The sequence below is a fragment of the Penicillium riverlandense genome, assembly GCF_028828495.1.
Source record: "Penicillium riverlandense strain IBT 135883 chromosome Unknown utg000001l_segment0_segment0, whole genome shotgun sequence".
Taxonomy (NCBI): Eukaryota; Fungi; Ascomycota; class Eurotiomycetes; order Eurotiales; family Aspergillaceae; genus Penicillium; species Penicillium riverlandense.
In genome coordinates, this window is record NW_026643194.1 from 1,764,711 (window position 1) to 1,779,187 (window position 14,477).

At 54.7% G+C, this 14,477-nt stretch overlaps 5 protein-coding genes across 5 annotated transcripts; 3 read left to right on the top strand and 2 right to left on the bottom strand.

The window, feature by feature from the left end:
* Positions 1-153: 153 nt before the first annotated feature.
* On the bottom strand, positions 154-1,704 carry N7474_000719 (U4/U6-U5 snRNP complex subunit PRP31; the record flags this gene model as incomplete). Its single annotated transcript, XM_057192134.1, has 1 exon — positions 154-1,704. One exon carries the CDS (start codon positions 1,702-1,704, stop codon positions 154-156), a length of 1,551 nt encoding a protein of 516 aa, XP_057057087.1.
* A 400-nt stretch (positions 1,705-2,104) lies between these two features.
* On the top strand, positions 2,105-4,171 carry clf1 (putative cell cycle control protein (Cwf4); the record flags this gene model as incomplete). Its single annotated transcript, XM_057192135.1, has 1 exon — positions 2,105-4,171. The coding sequence occupies one exon, from the start codon at positions 2,105-2,107 to the stop codon at positions 4,169-4,171; it is 2,067 nt and encodes a 688-aa protein (XP_057057088.1).
* Positions 4,172-5,856: 1,685 nt separating this feature from the next.
* Positions 5,857-8,010, top strand: N7474_000721 (uncharacterized protein; the record flags this gene model as incomplete). Its single annotated transcript, XM_057192136.1, has 1 exon — positions 5,857-8,010. The coding sequence occupies one exon, from the start codon at positions 5,857-5,859 to the stop codon at positions 8,008-8,010; it is 2,154 nt and encodes a 717-aa protein (XP_057057089.1).
* Positions 8,011-10,194: 2,184 nt separating this feature from the next.
* On the bottom strand, positions 10,195-10,437 carry N7474_000722 (uncharacterized protein; the record flags this gene model as incomplete). Its single annotated transcript, XM_057192137.1, has 1 exon — positions 10,195-10,437. The coding sequence occupies one exon, from the start codon at positions 10,435-10,437 to the stop codon at positions 10,195-10,197; it is 243 nt and encodes an 80-aa protein (XP_057057090.1).
* Positions 10,438-13,222: 2,785 nt separating this feature from the next.
* N7474_000723 (C2H2-type zinc finger protein) lies at positions 13,223-14,047 on the top strand (the record flags this gene model as incomplete). The annotated part of the gene is made up of 1 exon (XM_057192138.1): positions 13,223-14,047. The coding sequence occupies one exon, from the start codon at positions 13,223-13,225 to the stop codon at positions 14,045-14,047; it is 825 nt and encodes a 274-aa protein (XP_057057091.1).
* Positions 14,048-14,477: the final 430 nt, after the last annotated feature.

Here is a 14,477-nt window from a genome sequence, read left to right on the forward strand (position 1 = left end):
CCTTGGTCATTATTTCATTGGTCCTAATTAACCTAGAGCGAAGGCCCCTTTGACAGACTAATATACAAGAATGGTATCACGTGAAACATTGCCACCCCGGATCTTCTCCCCCAAAACGCCTCTCAAATGCGTACGTACATAGACCAGTAAGGATTATGGCTTTGCTGGCGGGCCCATCTTGCCTCCGCCAGTGTCGACCTTCTTCTTGGGCGGGATGGCAGGGACCTTGAAGACCCCGTTTTCGCCTTGAGCATTGGTGCTGCTCTGGCCGCCGACCTGGGTGAACGTGCCAGATTTGAACCACCGGTCCTCCTCGGCTTTGCGCTTGCGATTGAGTTCGGCTTGAACCTTCGGATCGACCAGTTCCAAGCCCTGGACCGGTGTAAAAGCAATCGTACTGGCGGTACCCGCGGTCCCGGACAAAGACGGACCAACGCCCGATGTGCGGAGACCCTTAGCCTGGAGTACACTGGCAGTGCCTCCGGCACCACCTGCACCTTGGCCGAAGCCGCGCAGCGATGAGGCCGTGCCACTAACAGGAGTAGCAGCACCCCATCCCTTGTTGTTTTTGCTGAGTTTGGCACGGGTGCGCTGGTCGATTTGCGTTGCACGGATTCGTCCGTCGTTTTGTTGTCCCAACATACCCAGACCCACGGTACCCTCGCCAGTGCCGTATCCGACTTCTGATTCTTCCTTGCCGAACGCGACCCGGTTTTGAGCCTTGCGTAGTTCTGTCATGGCAATTGCCTCCTTGGCATTCCGGGCACGGCGTCCACCACGTTTTCTAGCCGGCTTGTCGTCAGGGGCGGGGAGTGCCCGTTGCCCAGAGTTTGGTGGGGGCTCTGTGAGCTTTTCTAACCGCTGAAAACATTGCTGCTTAAGTTCTTCGCCGAGAGATCCATCCTTGGCGTGGTTTGAGACATCTGCCCGAGTAGCGAGTGCCATTTTCGCAGACACGATCCGGATGGCCTGTTTTTTCAGGTCGTTGGGAACCTCTTGAACCAACGGGGAATCGTAGAGAAATCCTTTTGCTCGAACCCCATGATTGGTAGCAAAACCCAAGCCTTCCTGCCTTCTTGAGCCTTGTGCTCCCAGATTACACGAAGGAATCTTAGCCAGCTCGCGTAAACCACCAGATTGGTTGAGGAATTGCGCCGCGGTCTCGGGCCCAATCAGCGCCGCCAGATTTGGTGCAATTTGATACACCCGAGACTGAATGCTCTCCATCAGTGCGGTGCGTTCGCGGTCAAGTTTGAGAATCTTCGCGCATGTGTCCTGCACAACCTTGAGCTCGGACTCGGTCATCTCTCGCCCTCGAGTTGTCAATCCTTCCACCGTCACAACCATCAGAGACGGTCGATCGAGGACCGAATCGAGTGGTGCGCCCACCATATTATCTGATGAGGTCGATATAGCCTTGATATCGTCGAGTGGTCCATTTTGGAGAATAGCGACTGTCTTGGCGTAGTTGAGGGGACTCGTGACCAGGGTTTCGAGCTCGGGGAAGCGGACTGAATAATGATCGCGCAGGGCTTTGTGTAGGCGAGTCAGCTCGTCGGTAGCGCTGATGGAAAGGTCGAATTCGTTCGTTGCTCCGGGACCTTCCTGAGGCTTCTCTTCTTCCTGGGGCTCTTCCTCCAGGTCCTCCTGCTGGAAGTCCTCATCTTCCTCGAAGTCGCGCAGAAGCTCCTCTGCGGTGGACATGTTTGCGAAAGCAACCGTCTTGTTAAAAGAATAAACAAATACAAGAGACAGTCGTCCGTGGCCACCACCGTTGGAAGTTTTGGTGAGTGAGTGAACGACCAAGAAATCATGAATTGAGGGAAGTGGTATGAGTAAGCAGAACTTTTAGGTGCTTCGGGTGGCGACAAAGACCACAAGCGCAGAGCGATGATTTTCGATGGAGCTGGAAGAGCCACCACTATTTTCATTTACACCCAGCAACAGCCCACGCCGGCGTTTCGGGACAAATAGACCAGGGGAATTCTCAGTCCGTTGTTTTCTTCTTGTTGTTAGGTCCACACCACACTCCCCAGCCTAGCCAACGTTCATCCCCTGCCACCAAGAACCCCGAGCCGGTCTCATTTCGTTCGACACCATCACCATGGAGGCGTCTCGTGGCCCTCCGCGGGTCAAGAACAAGGCCGCTGCGCCGGTTCAGATCTCCGCGGAGCAGTTGCTCCGGGAGGCTGTCGACCGGCAAGAGCCTGGTCTACAGGCCCCGACACAGCGCTTTGCGGATCTCGAAGAGCTACACGAGTACCAGGGTCGGAAGCGAAAGGAATTCGAGGCCTATGTGCAGCGCAACCGCATTAATATGAATAACTGGATGCGCTATGCGGCCTGGGAGCTGGAACAGAAAGAATTCCGTCGGGCGCGTTCCATTTTTGAGCGCGCGCTGGACGTTGACTCTACCGCAGTGGTGCTGTGGATCCGGTACATTGAGGCAGAAATGAAGACTCGGAATATCAACCACGCCCGCAACCTTTTCGACCGCGCCGTGACGATCTTGCCGCGTGTGGACAAGCTCTGGTACAAATATGTCTACATGGAGGAGACGCTGGGCAACATCCCTGGCACCCGCCAGGTTTTCGAGCGGTGGATGTCGTGGGAGCCAGAGGAGGGCGCATGGGCCGCATACATCAAGATGGAGAAGCGCTACAATGAATTCGACAGAGCGCGAGCGATTTTGCAACGCTTCACGATCGTTCACCCCGAACCCCGGAATTGGATCAAATGGGCTCGGTTTGAAGAAGAATACGGGACAAGCGACCTGGTTCGGGAGGTCTATGGAGTGGCGATCGAAACGCTTGGCGAGGATTTCATGGACGAGAAGCTCTTCATAGCATACGCCAAGTTCGAGGCCAAGCTCAAGGAATATGAACGCGCACGCGCGATCTACAAATACGCCCTGGACCGAATGCCAAGGTCCAAATCCATGACCCTGCATAAGGCATATACCACCTTTGAGAAGCAGTTCGGTGATCGGGAAGGTGTCGAAGATGTGATCCTGTCCAAACGCCGAGTGCAGTACGAAGAACAACTGAAGGAGAACCCCCGAAATTACGATATCTGGTTCGATTTTGCCCGACTTGAGGAGACAGCAGGCGACCCAGAGAGGGTGCGAGACGTGTACGAACGGGCCATTGCGCAAATTCCTCCGTCGCAGGAGAAGAGACACTGGCGCCGATACATCTATCTCTGGATCTTTTACGCCGCGTGGGAGGAAATGGAAGCCAAGGATGTGGACCGCGCGCGGCAGATCTACCAGGAATGCCTGAAGCTGATTCCGCACAAGAAGTTCACATTCGCCAAAATTTGGCTCATGAAGGCGCAGTTTGAGATCCGGCAGATGGAACTGCAGGCTGCCCGGAAGACCCTGGGCCAGGCCATCGGGATGTGCCCAAAGGACAAGCTCTTCCGCGGTTACATTGACTTGGAGCGCCAACTGTTCGAGTTCGTGCGGTGCCGAACCCTGTACGAGAAGCAGATTGAATGGAATCCATCCAACAGCCAGTCCTGGATTCAATTTGCCGAGCTGGAACGCGGCCTGGACGACACAGACCGAACGAGGGCGATCTACGAGCTGGGCATCGAGCAAGCCACGCTTGACATGCCGGAGTTGGTCTGGAAATCCTACATTGACTTTGAGGAGTACGAGGGCGAGTATGACCGCGTGCGGGCACTGTACGAGCGTCTCCTCCAGAAGACGGACCACGTGAAGGTCTGGATCAACTATGCGCGGTTCGAGATCAACGTCGACGAAGAAGAGGAGGAAGAGGAAGAGGAAGAGGCACGGCCGGTCAGTGAAGAAGCCAAGCGGCGGGCGCGGGCCGTGTTCGAGCGGGCCCACAAGGTGTTCAAGGACAAGGAGCTCAAGGAAGAGGTATGTGTGCTTCCGAGAATTGGTGGTGTGGTCAATGCTAACCTCGTTTTACAGCGCGTGGAGCTGCTCAATGCCTGGCGGTCGTTCGAGAACACGCATGGATCCCCGGAGGACATCGACAAGATCGAGAAGCAGATGCCGCGGCGGGTCAAGAAGCGGCGCAAGCTGGAGGACGACCGGTACGAGGAGTACATGGACTACGTGTTCCCGGCAGACGACCAGTCAGCGGCCAACCTGTCGCGGCTGCTGCAGAAGGCGCACCAGTGGAAGAAGGGGCAGGCCTAGGGAGGACAGGGCAACTCTATGTGCATTAGTGGATTCATACCCTCGATCTATCTATAATATTTCTTGCCCAACCACTACCTCCGCCTGTAGATGCCCAAATCACCTGACCGTCGAGCCCTTGTCGATCGGCCGGCCAGTGGCTCCGGACTCGATCTGGTACCTGCGTCCGCCACGCATTCCATCTCATCGCTTGGCAATCCGACCGACTTCAAGTAGGAGAGTTGTACGAGGTGCTACGACTACTGCCTGTGCTACGCCCCTCCCTCTCTGCCCGTATCGATGTGATGATGTATGGCCCTCCGCAAGTCGGGTAGCAGAGGATCTGCATCCCGACCGCGTCCAGCCAGTTACAGCCACGCGCAGGCTAGAATCCTTGTGGCCCACGAGGGCGGTCAGTGACTGTCATTCGAGGGCTGTTGGGATAGACACTGGGGGCGAATCCTGGAGTGTGGTTACAACGCGGAGAAATCAGTGCTACTGATGAAGTTGATGAGTTCTGTTCAGGGTCTCCTGGTGTTTGTTTCTGGTAAACCGGTTTGCCGGGACGCTTGGGCCAAGCGAGGGAGTGAACCATGGGTACGAGATGATGTTGGGTGCAGGGGGGTTTCGCTCCTTGCTTGGTTGATTGGTATCTTGTATGTAGTGGTGTTTTTTGTTGGTCAGGTGGACGGTCAACTGCAGTCCTGCAGTATGAATTGTGTTCGAACCTACCGAGCAGTTAGTTATGTAGTCTGTTTGATCTCAACCCTTAGTCGGCCCCTGTTATACAAGTCCGCCTCGGCGCCCCACACGGGCTTCAGGGGAACAAGAACAACAGAGCGAGCAGAGTGTATAGCACGACAAATGATCCCTAAGACAGAGTAAGAGAACAGCTGATAGCCAAACCAAGATAGAATAGTCGAAAGAGGACCATCCGATCCTCATTAAAGCATCGGGGCCATGACGAAATCCCAATTTTTCCCGCTCGGGTCCTAAGTCCAGGCTAGTCTCCCCTAACGGAATAGGGCGCCTCCTCTTTTCCTTCCCCCCGTAATCAAATCCTCGTGTTTCACTCACACCCTTCCTCCTTTCCCTTTTCCTTCGCCTCGTCCTTTTTTTGTTGCTGTTGAGTCCCTGGGTGACTGCTCAACTTCTTCCTTCCATGTGCTGTGCACCTCGTCTTTCCGTGTGTCTCACCCTTTCCCTCCCTCTTAGGCCCCCTGATGTCTCGAGAACTGACCCCCCGATCCAGCTTCGTTCGTGCCGGCCAACCCCGTTCGTTCTTCCCTATTCGTCTCTTTGACGCTTTCGCCTCATTCCACGATTATTGACTCCGACTGGTCTGGACCTGCGCCCACGTCTGTCTTTATGCGATTGGGTTTTCGACGATCTTTTGTCGTCATCTGTTCCCGAGTTTTTAGGGTTTGAGAGTACGCGATCTTGGAACGATTTCTCCGACGATCCAACACGCCATTTGACTATTGTGAACACACGCGACATCAATTTGCCGCCGGCGCGCGGTTCCTGGCTGAACGCTGGCCTTGGGATTTGATTGCGTCTGCTTTGTTCGATATGAGATAGTGCTCTGGCAGTCACCTTTTCATCTTGTACGACACCTTCGGTCCGAATCTTTCCCTCTGACGGCTGGCCTTCCGCCTTCTTTCTTGTTTATTCCTCGCCTTTTTCCCCCCCCAACATCATCCAATATGTCGACCCCTCAGCTTCACATGAACCTGGACGGGCATTGCACCGCGATCTACGACAACACGTTGTATGCATTTGCTTTCGACAGACTAGCCTCGATTTCGCTTGAAGAGAACGGCACCTGGCAGCAGCTACCCAAAGCCCAGAATAGTGTGTCCGGCGCCGCATGTGTAGTGGCCGGCATCGAAAGGGATCCTAGTGACAAAGCACTTTATGTTATCGGTGGTTCTGGCGCTTCATCTCAGTATAGCGGCTTGCAACGGTTTTCCTTCAAGGACCAGAAGTGGCAGACACTTCAAACTCCCTCGACAATGATGAACAACCGAACTGGCCACAACGCGGCGTACATGGAGTCACCCAATTCAATCCTGGTCTATGCAGGCGGTCAGGGCGATGGTACGGGAGCCTCGGCTCAGACCTACATCGTCTCGACCGTGGATGGGCAGCAGATCCAGGCTCCTGTCAACAGTGACGCGCCGGCAGCATACCAGCCTAGTCTTCTCACATGGAGTGACTCCGAGATCGCCTTGATCGCAGATACGAGCACTGATGTCTTCCTCTACAACGCCATCTCCTGGGAATGGGAAAACTCCCAAGTGACCCTCCCGTCGACCATCGCCAGCTCGACTCGCTGTGCGCTTGTATCCAACTCCGATGGCAGTAAGGTCTTGGAGTCGTTTGATATGAGTGATACCACCAACCCTGTTTCTAGCTTAGCCCTACTCTCAGCTGGTGGCAAGCCCGAAAGCCCCGCGTCACCGGTGGACGCGTCCCAAAAGAGGAGCTTGAGCGATCACCCATATAATGGCGAGTTTGCTCCAAAGACAACCCTTTCAGACTATTCGCTCGCTCAGGGCGACAATGGGATGGTGGCCATCTTGAGTAGCAGTGGCGACAATACATTAGCCATCTTCAACACATCCTCCAACAGTTGGGTGAACACAGCCGCGATGTTCAATGGCAACTCCAACCAAAATGTTTTGAAGCCAACGCACACGACCACCACCATGACAACATCTACGTCGACTTCATCACCTACAACCTCAACCACGGCTACCAACACTTCTTCGCCCCTCGCCGTCGCTGCACCTTCGAGTGAATCCCCTGTCTCGACCAACGTAATCATCGGTGCAACTCTCGGCGGTGTCCTCGGATTTGCTTTGATTCTTGGCATCCTCCTTTTGCTACTTCGGCGACGCGTGAAACGCCAGCAAGCGCAAGAGGAACAGTCTGGGGGTCGAGGGTCAAGAAGTGGCAAACACCAGCTGGACCGCCTGAGCTTCCAAGACCAAGGGATAGAACCCTTGACTCTAAGCGCGTTTCCCATGGCTAAAAGCCCCGTTCCCCTGGCTAGCACGTCGGGGGATTCATCAGTCATGTATGGCAGGACCGGCGAGAAGACTTTAAAGCCCCCCGGCACTGGTGTCGGGTATGGACTGTCTCCTGCTTCTGCCAAGGACAACAACAGCCCTCTGTCTACAATTCCATCCAGCCGTATGGGTGCCCCCAGCGTGTACACAGGTTTAACCGCATCATCTGATGCAGCTGGGAAGGAAACCCCAAATCAGCCTGGGAATCGGAGCACGGACGAGGGGTGGAGCAAGTACTTCCAGGGCAACAACGCGACTAACCTCGCTTCAAACCGCTCGACGGTCAGCTCTTCCGGCTACACGAAATCCGACTATCGCAACAGTGAATGGCCCATGTCAACCTTGCCTCCTCTGAATCTCGGGTTCCTCGACCAGCACACAGGTCGGGTTGTCAGCGGTAGCCCGACGACCGAGCACACCTCAATAGACCGCGGTCGTGGACTCGTGATTCCCGAAAGCCAGTCGGCCCGTATATCCAGCGCGGACTCCATCAGTCTGAACTCGGACGGCGAGGAGAAGGATGCTTACGGCTGGACCTCAAACAGTCAACAGAGTTGGCTCGGGCGCCCGCCTAGCAGCCAGTACAGCGCGACCTTCTACAACGATACTCAGACTCTTCCCGGCACCGTACCGCGAGGCAATGGCATGGCGACAGAGAGGGCGAGGGCCTCTGGACGCAAATCCAGCGTCGTAATACCAGATGATATCGACGAGCTGCCCGTGTCTGGTCGGAGTGACAATCTCAATTCCGACATGAGCTGGCTCAACCTCCATGCCGAACGCTAGGCTTTCTATCCATGATCACTTCCAAAGCGCCATGCTACAGGTGCTATCTCTTGACCTTTTCCTCTCTCCCGCCTTGCAAGATACCTACCACCATACGTTGATGGTCCCTCGTTTACCTCCAGTTGCATGGCGTTCCGGGGATACCGGCTGTCCCTTCCGCCCTAACTATCCTATTCCTCTCGTGTAAAAGTGTCCTCCTCTCTTCCCTCTCCTTTCCTTATTCGTGCAGGGTGTCCCGGTTTCGCATGTGCTGAGCTGGTACACCATCGTTTCTGGCTTGTTCATAAGTAAGCATGTCTCCCATCGTTATTATGTCTGTGTGCGAGCGAATTATTAGCGAGAATTGCCACACCACTGTCCTCTCGAGCATTTTCCTTTTTTCCCTTCGTTGTCCATGTCCGTTCTCGCCGTGACCGTGTCCGGCTTTGCTGACTGCCTCCCTGATTGCATCGGGTGTGCGCTCGTGTTCGTGTTCGTGTTCGCGTCGCTATTCTGTGCTGTACATATCCGTCTGAAATGGGTAAACTATTTGCAAGCGGTGCTGCTACCTACATAACCAGTGTGATGCGATGAGATGTAATCGCCGTTAGGCAAAAGATGAGGAAGGGTTTGACGGCGGCCAGTCGGAGACGATGTCTCTCTGACTTCATAATGCATCCATAGCGCCCGATTCGACAGGTCCAGCTCCGGGTACCTGTGTTCCCCTCTGTTTTTAGACTTCCACTGCCCGATACAGACCAGAGATAGCCACATATCCACGTCAGACGCAGGGGCCCAACGTCCCAAAATTAGCTCCGGTGCCCACCTAATACAAACCATCTACAAAGCACAGTAGTGGTAGACTAGACAAACAGTAGCTAGTTCTCACAGAGAGCTCAAAAAGGAAGAGAAAATAACTTCTACCCAGACACCAAACCAAACCACCGACATGACGTCTCCCGCTTACGCAGCCCGCTAAGTCTGCGCGTCCAATCGCGACCTACGACCTATTTCTATTTAGCCATCGCTTGGCCTAGCCTGGACTAGTCCCTGACGCCGCCACAGAAGCCACATGGAACTATCGATAGAGTACGAATACGGCCTCGTCAGCGCCCCTGGCGGCGGACTTGCTCCACTCAGCGGCATTCTTGCCTTTTTTACGCTCAATTGTTTCGGTCTGTATCCTGATTTGATGGTTCGGTGGTCTTGGACAGAGAGGCTGGCACGTACGTACTGTTATTGTACCTGTCTCGCTAGGAATGGCAACCAACCTTGCGGATCGTTTCATCACCGCGTGGTGAGATGTTGACATGTCTGCAAAGTAGGAAGGGAGGTTATGTGTCCCTTTCAGTTAAGCCACATGGTTTCTCCAAATAGTATAACTCCGGGCCACGGAGGAACCCACTTGTCTTGTTATTAGTTAGCTCGTCAGCTAGCACACCAGCAGGATCCAACCAGCCCCATGTGCCTCGTGGCACGTACGTATGCTCCGCTCCGTACACCAGACTATTATCTGATCCTCGTGCCAGCCAGCCAGCCAACCTAGATGATGGGGCCTGTCGATCCGCCCGCCTGCAAATCAAGGCGAGGCCCTGTTGTCGTGTACAGGCGGAACGCCACCCAGAGACCTTTCACTATGCCCTGACCAGCTACGCGGTCGCCGCGTCAGTGCAGTGCAAGATACATCACCCTGTTCCCATCGTAGGAGTCGGAGTTATCATACTCCCTCAATAATACCTGGGAAATAAGCATACCGCATACGAACTGTACCGGGCACATACAGCAAGTTTTGCATACCGGTTACACTAAGTCCGGCGTATAGATCTGCAATGGGCCAGTCAGACCCGGTCCCCACCACCCCTGCAGGGGGAGGGAGCTGCCGGATCGACTGTCTGGTGGCAGTGCTCAAAGTGCCGAGGCCGAGAATTTCCCTGCAGATGGCTCCCGGACTGTTTGCTGTGGCTGAGCTGTAGAGAAGAATGTGTATGCTTGCTGTGCAAAAATCATAAAAATTGAATCGGCTCGACTACTACTACAACTGCCGCTGCTTGCTAAATATAGAGCACCTAATAGCGTGCACGTGTCATAAGCATCCTCCAGCGATGTACTAGTTACTAGCTACGGGTAGACTACAGATCCCTAATACCGTACTACATACACTTGGGGTCCAAATGTGATCGATCGATGGCGCCCTCTTGCGCCAGCTCACAGGGGGGCGGGGGCCTTGGGAGAGCCACTCTCCATGGCGCCAAGCAATCCGGCGGCTTCCAGGACGCAATGTGGCGCAAAGGGCAGCAAGGCCGCGTGGGCAGGCGTGGCGAGTGCAGCCAGATAAAGCCCGAATTCCATCTCGGGCTCCGTTGCACTAGGCTTCGCGCGGGCTAGCCCGATCGTAGTAGAAGGAGGGGACAGGGACACGAGTCCCTGTGTCCAAGGTACGGAGCCCATACGGAGAGGAAGATCTTGGCAGAGTTAGCACTAGTGTTTTTTTCATTTATTTTGTCGAAGACAGGAAAAAGGGGGGCCAAAGTCTATCAGAGAGCTGCTTTTTCAAGGGCCTGTTGTACTATCTCCTTAGGTGTATTAATTGATCCTAGCCGCCTGACTCATGCGGCAGCTAGGGCTAGTGTATAGGGTGCTAGTGCACTAGTCAGTCCAAGTATGTACGTGGACTGCGTACGTATGCCCTGGCCCAAATGCCGCTGGTGTTCGAGATCGAGGTGCAGAAGCTTGGCGGATCGACAGTTCGCCGGTATGCAGTGGAAGTAACTTATCATACAAGCTGAATGGGCAACGTTGGCATTTTGCACAACACCAACACATCACCGCGATTCCTTTTTCTGTCCAATCGTCCAATCACGCGTCGCTGCATTACCTAGCTGGACGGAGGAGTATCCGTGACTCTCGAAGCGAGCGCTACAATGTACTATGTATGTATGTCTCGGGCGGGGCGGGCCATGTGGACGCGTACGAGTACGAACCGAGCCCTACACACTAACCAGGAAAGGAGATGGAGATGTAACTGGGCGATCCGGTGAGATAAAGTTATCTCTGGCGTTGTGTGTGCGTGGCCGCAGTATGGCAGGGTATGGCTGTACCGTGTTCGTTCGTATGGGTTTTTTTGGCCTCCTTGTTTTTCTTCCGACCGAACAAAAAGCTCGGAGCAGAATGCCCGTTCCAGAATACAGGCCCGAGCGTTGTGACGCGAAGAGAGAATTCTATGTAACCATCACAGTTGCATTCCTGGATAGTCGCCAATGATGCAGCATTAATATTGATTAATGTATGTACTGTCCGAGACCGTTAGTCGCCCTGCCGGGATTTCCGAATAATGCCCCCACCGCTGAAAGACCGGGGGACGGTGCCCGAACCGGCGTAGTGACGAGCGCAACAACATCATCACTTACGTATGTCCCCAGACTCAACATCGACGGTCGGAGCTATTGCAGATTGAGCTTGTGATTGGACTCGGGCGTGTCTCTTCCGAAAGGCAAATCTAGAGGATTCTTTTAGGCTTACACTACTAACTACTGCCTCGGGCTAAAGACTTGTCCGCTGGGAGGGGGGCTGATAAGAGAGGCAAGAAGAATCCTATTTTCAGGGTCCATGGGTTAATGGGAAACAAAAAGCCAAGGCTGTCGGCATACATTACTCTCTCCCGTAGTTCTGCCGATATGGTTTCTGGTCTTGGTGAATCCACAAGTGGAGCATCGTCGCTTGGGCCAGCCGAGCCCTAGTCTAGTCGCCTTGGTGATCCGGAGGTCGGAGCGAGGGATCGAGAGAGAGCAAAACATTGGACATAGCATCGTCTATCTGTACAGGTCTGCACACTCACTGAACACGAGGAATTCCCGGCCCAAATTAGTTTTCAAAAATACCGTTTATCACTAATGCTGACGAGGCAGGGTCATCATGAATGGGGCGGGCCGGAACAGACGGATTTAAACGGGTCTGCACAAAGGTCATTTATCCAGGGGTGGGTAACTGGACGCTCTAGGGGTCCTATTTTACTTTTTTTTTTTTTTTTTTTTTTTTTGGTCTCTCTTACTGTCCGAGTGGATCTCGGCCCTGCGAGGGACTACGCAGGATCTCCTTACGAGTCCGTTCGATTGTCGTTTTTGTTTTTCTCCGTATTCCGTGAGAGTTTCTGATGGCCCACTTCAGGGCTAGCGTGATAGCGTGCTCGGTATCGATGGCCAGAGCTTCTGGGGGTCGCGGACAAGACACGACCAGACCCTGAGCTAGGCTGTCCGCTCGTCGTGTGGGTATTCCTTATGAATCCCAGGATAAATATGACTGGCTTCGTACTTAACACCTCAGATGCCATGCCGGCCCTGACTGCATAATTTCGTCTCTTCCTTTCTCTCTTCCTTTCTTCTTTCCCATCACTACCGCCCTCCTTTCTTCTGCTTCTTGCTCTGTATTCTATAATTTGATTCCTCTTCTTCTTATCTGATCCCGGATCGGCCGTTGCCTGAAGATCCATACCCACCTCTTCTCCTCTCCGGACACGCGCAGAGGGCCACCCGTTTCATCCTACTGCGTCCCTGGGAGCTTCCGCACTTCTCTGGAAGACCCTTGCCGGCGCTCAGCGCGGTTCAACAACCGGCGTTGGACTTTCGAACCCCTGCAATTATCCCAGGCCAGTTTGCAACTGCCGTTGAGGATTGTGCTCCCCACAATTGATGAAGGTGCCCCCCCAAAAAAAGGGTCGAAAAGAAATCCCGGCAGACAAAGTCCCGGCCAAGACACACGAAATTCATCCTAGGACCAGCCGCCCGCTTCTTCTCCCTCACCGTCTCGGATTTGCCGGTGGGGATCGATCTCGGCGCAGATCTTCATCTGGTAGCCGCAACACTTCACAACCAGACACACGGGGTACGGGTTCGAGTCCTCGGGCTCCTGTCAGGTCTGCAGGCGAGTGCCGAGTGAGGGTCTAATGTTGTCGACTTGTTACACGACGCAAAGGACAAACATCTTTCGAGAACCACTGGTGCGTTCGCTGCGTCTCTCGGGGAACGGACAGACGAGAGAGACAGCTCTTGGGTTCTCTTTCTCTTTCTTCTCCCCCCGTCCCTCCCCTCTGCTGTGCCGTGCATCGTGGACGGCCGAGTCACAATCGAAGCAGTCCTCGGAACCCGGCTCAGAAGTCTAGCAAACCCAAACTGACTCGTTTCTTCCCTTGTAGCATCGCCTTCCACCCCCCGTGATCGGACATTGGGGTGTCGAGGAAATGTCCAGTGGCAGGACGAGCATTGTGTCGATCCTGAACAACGATGATAACCCGTCGTTTGCCGTCCGCTCTGCTCCAAGACTCAACCGCAGCCCCAGCTCCCAATCCGCTCATTCGTACCAACCGGAGCAACAGCCTGCTCCCACCAGTGAACCGTTCCACGCCCGGCCGCATGCATTGCCCGAGTCACCGGGAGGTACCACTCGGCATCCCTTTGACCCGGTGACGGAGGCCGCGCAGCCGACCTCTCCGGGCTCCTCAGACGGCTCATCCGTCGCCTACGACTACTTCACCAGCCAGCCATCATCATCATCCGCCTTTCACCCGTACGCCAGGCAGGACCTGCGACGGGACCGGTACCGGTTTCCGTCACGAGGACCAGCACCCGCCCGGACGCCGCCTGAGACCCGTGCGGAGCCCCCTTCAGAAGCAACAGCATCATCATCTTCTTCACAAACCCCGAGCGGGACTCGAGACACCACCGGTCGAAAGAACAAATACCCATGCCCGTACGCCGCCAGTCATGGCTGCACAGCTACATTTACAACCTCGGGCCACGCCGCACGACATGGCAAGAAGCACACTGGCGAGAAGAGCGTGCATTGCCCGATCTGTAACAAGGCTTTCACTCGCAAGGACAACATGAAGCAGCATATCCGCACCCACCGCAACACGCACTCGGACGAGATGCGCTCGGCGTCGGAGCCCGAGTCGGGGCGATGGGGGATCCAGTCGTCTTCACACCAACGTACCGCCAGCACCGTGAGTAGCATCAGTCAATCCACGGAGACGGGGACCCTGCCTCGACCAACACTCGGCCCGTAACCCCCGTCTTGAAGAGAGATAGCAACAAACAACTGTCTGTCTCAATTCTTCCATTCAGTGAGTGGAATATATGAATATCTGCCACTGCTCCCCGCAATGATCCCTGCTGTGCAGAGCTACGCGGAAAATACCCCCGTTACGGGCTTCTCGAATTGCCCCGGCCACGCCATCCTCCCGTAGGGCCACCTCCGGATCGTGACGACTCCGACGGAGGGACCCACCCACCTACATCGTTATGTTATCCCGTATTTTTTTTGGGGCCATTGCCTTTGATGTATGCCTGTACTGTATATAGATAGAGGACTTCCACGCGGCGAATAAAAGTTTGGGTCCAGGCACCCGAGACCCATGGAACGAGTGTTTATCACCAAGTACCTTTTGTATGTAGCTTCTGGTACATTTTAATCTGCCCTATGCACTCCTACGGCTA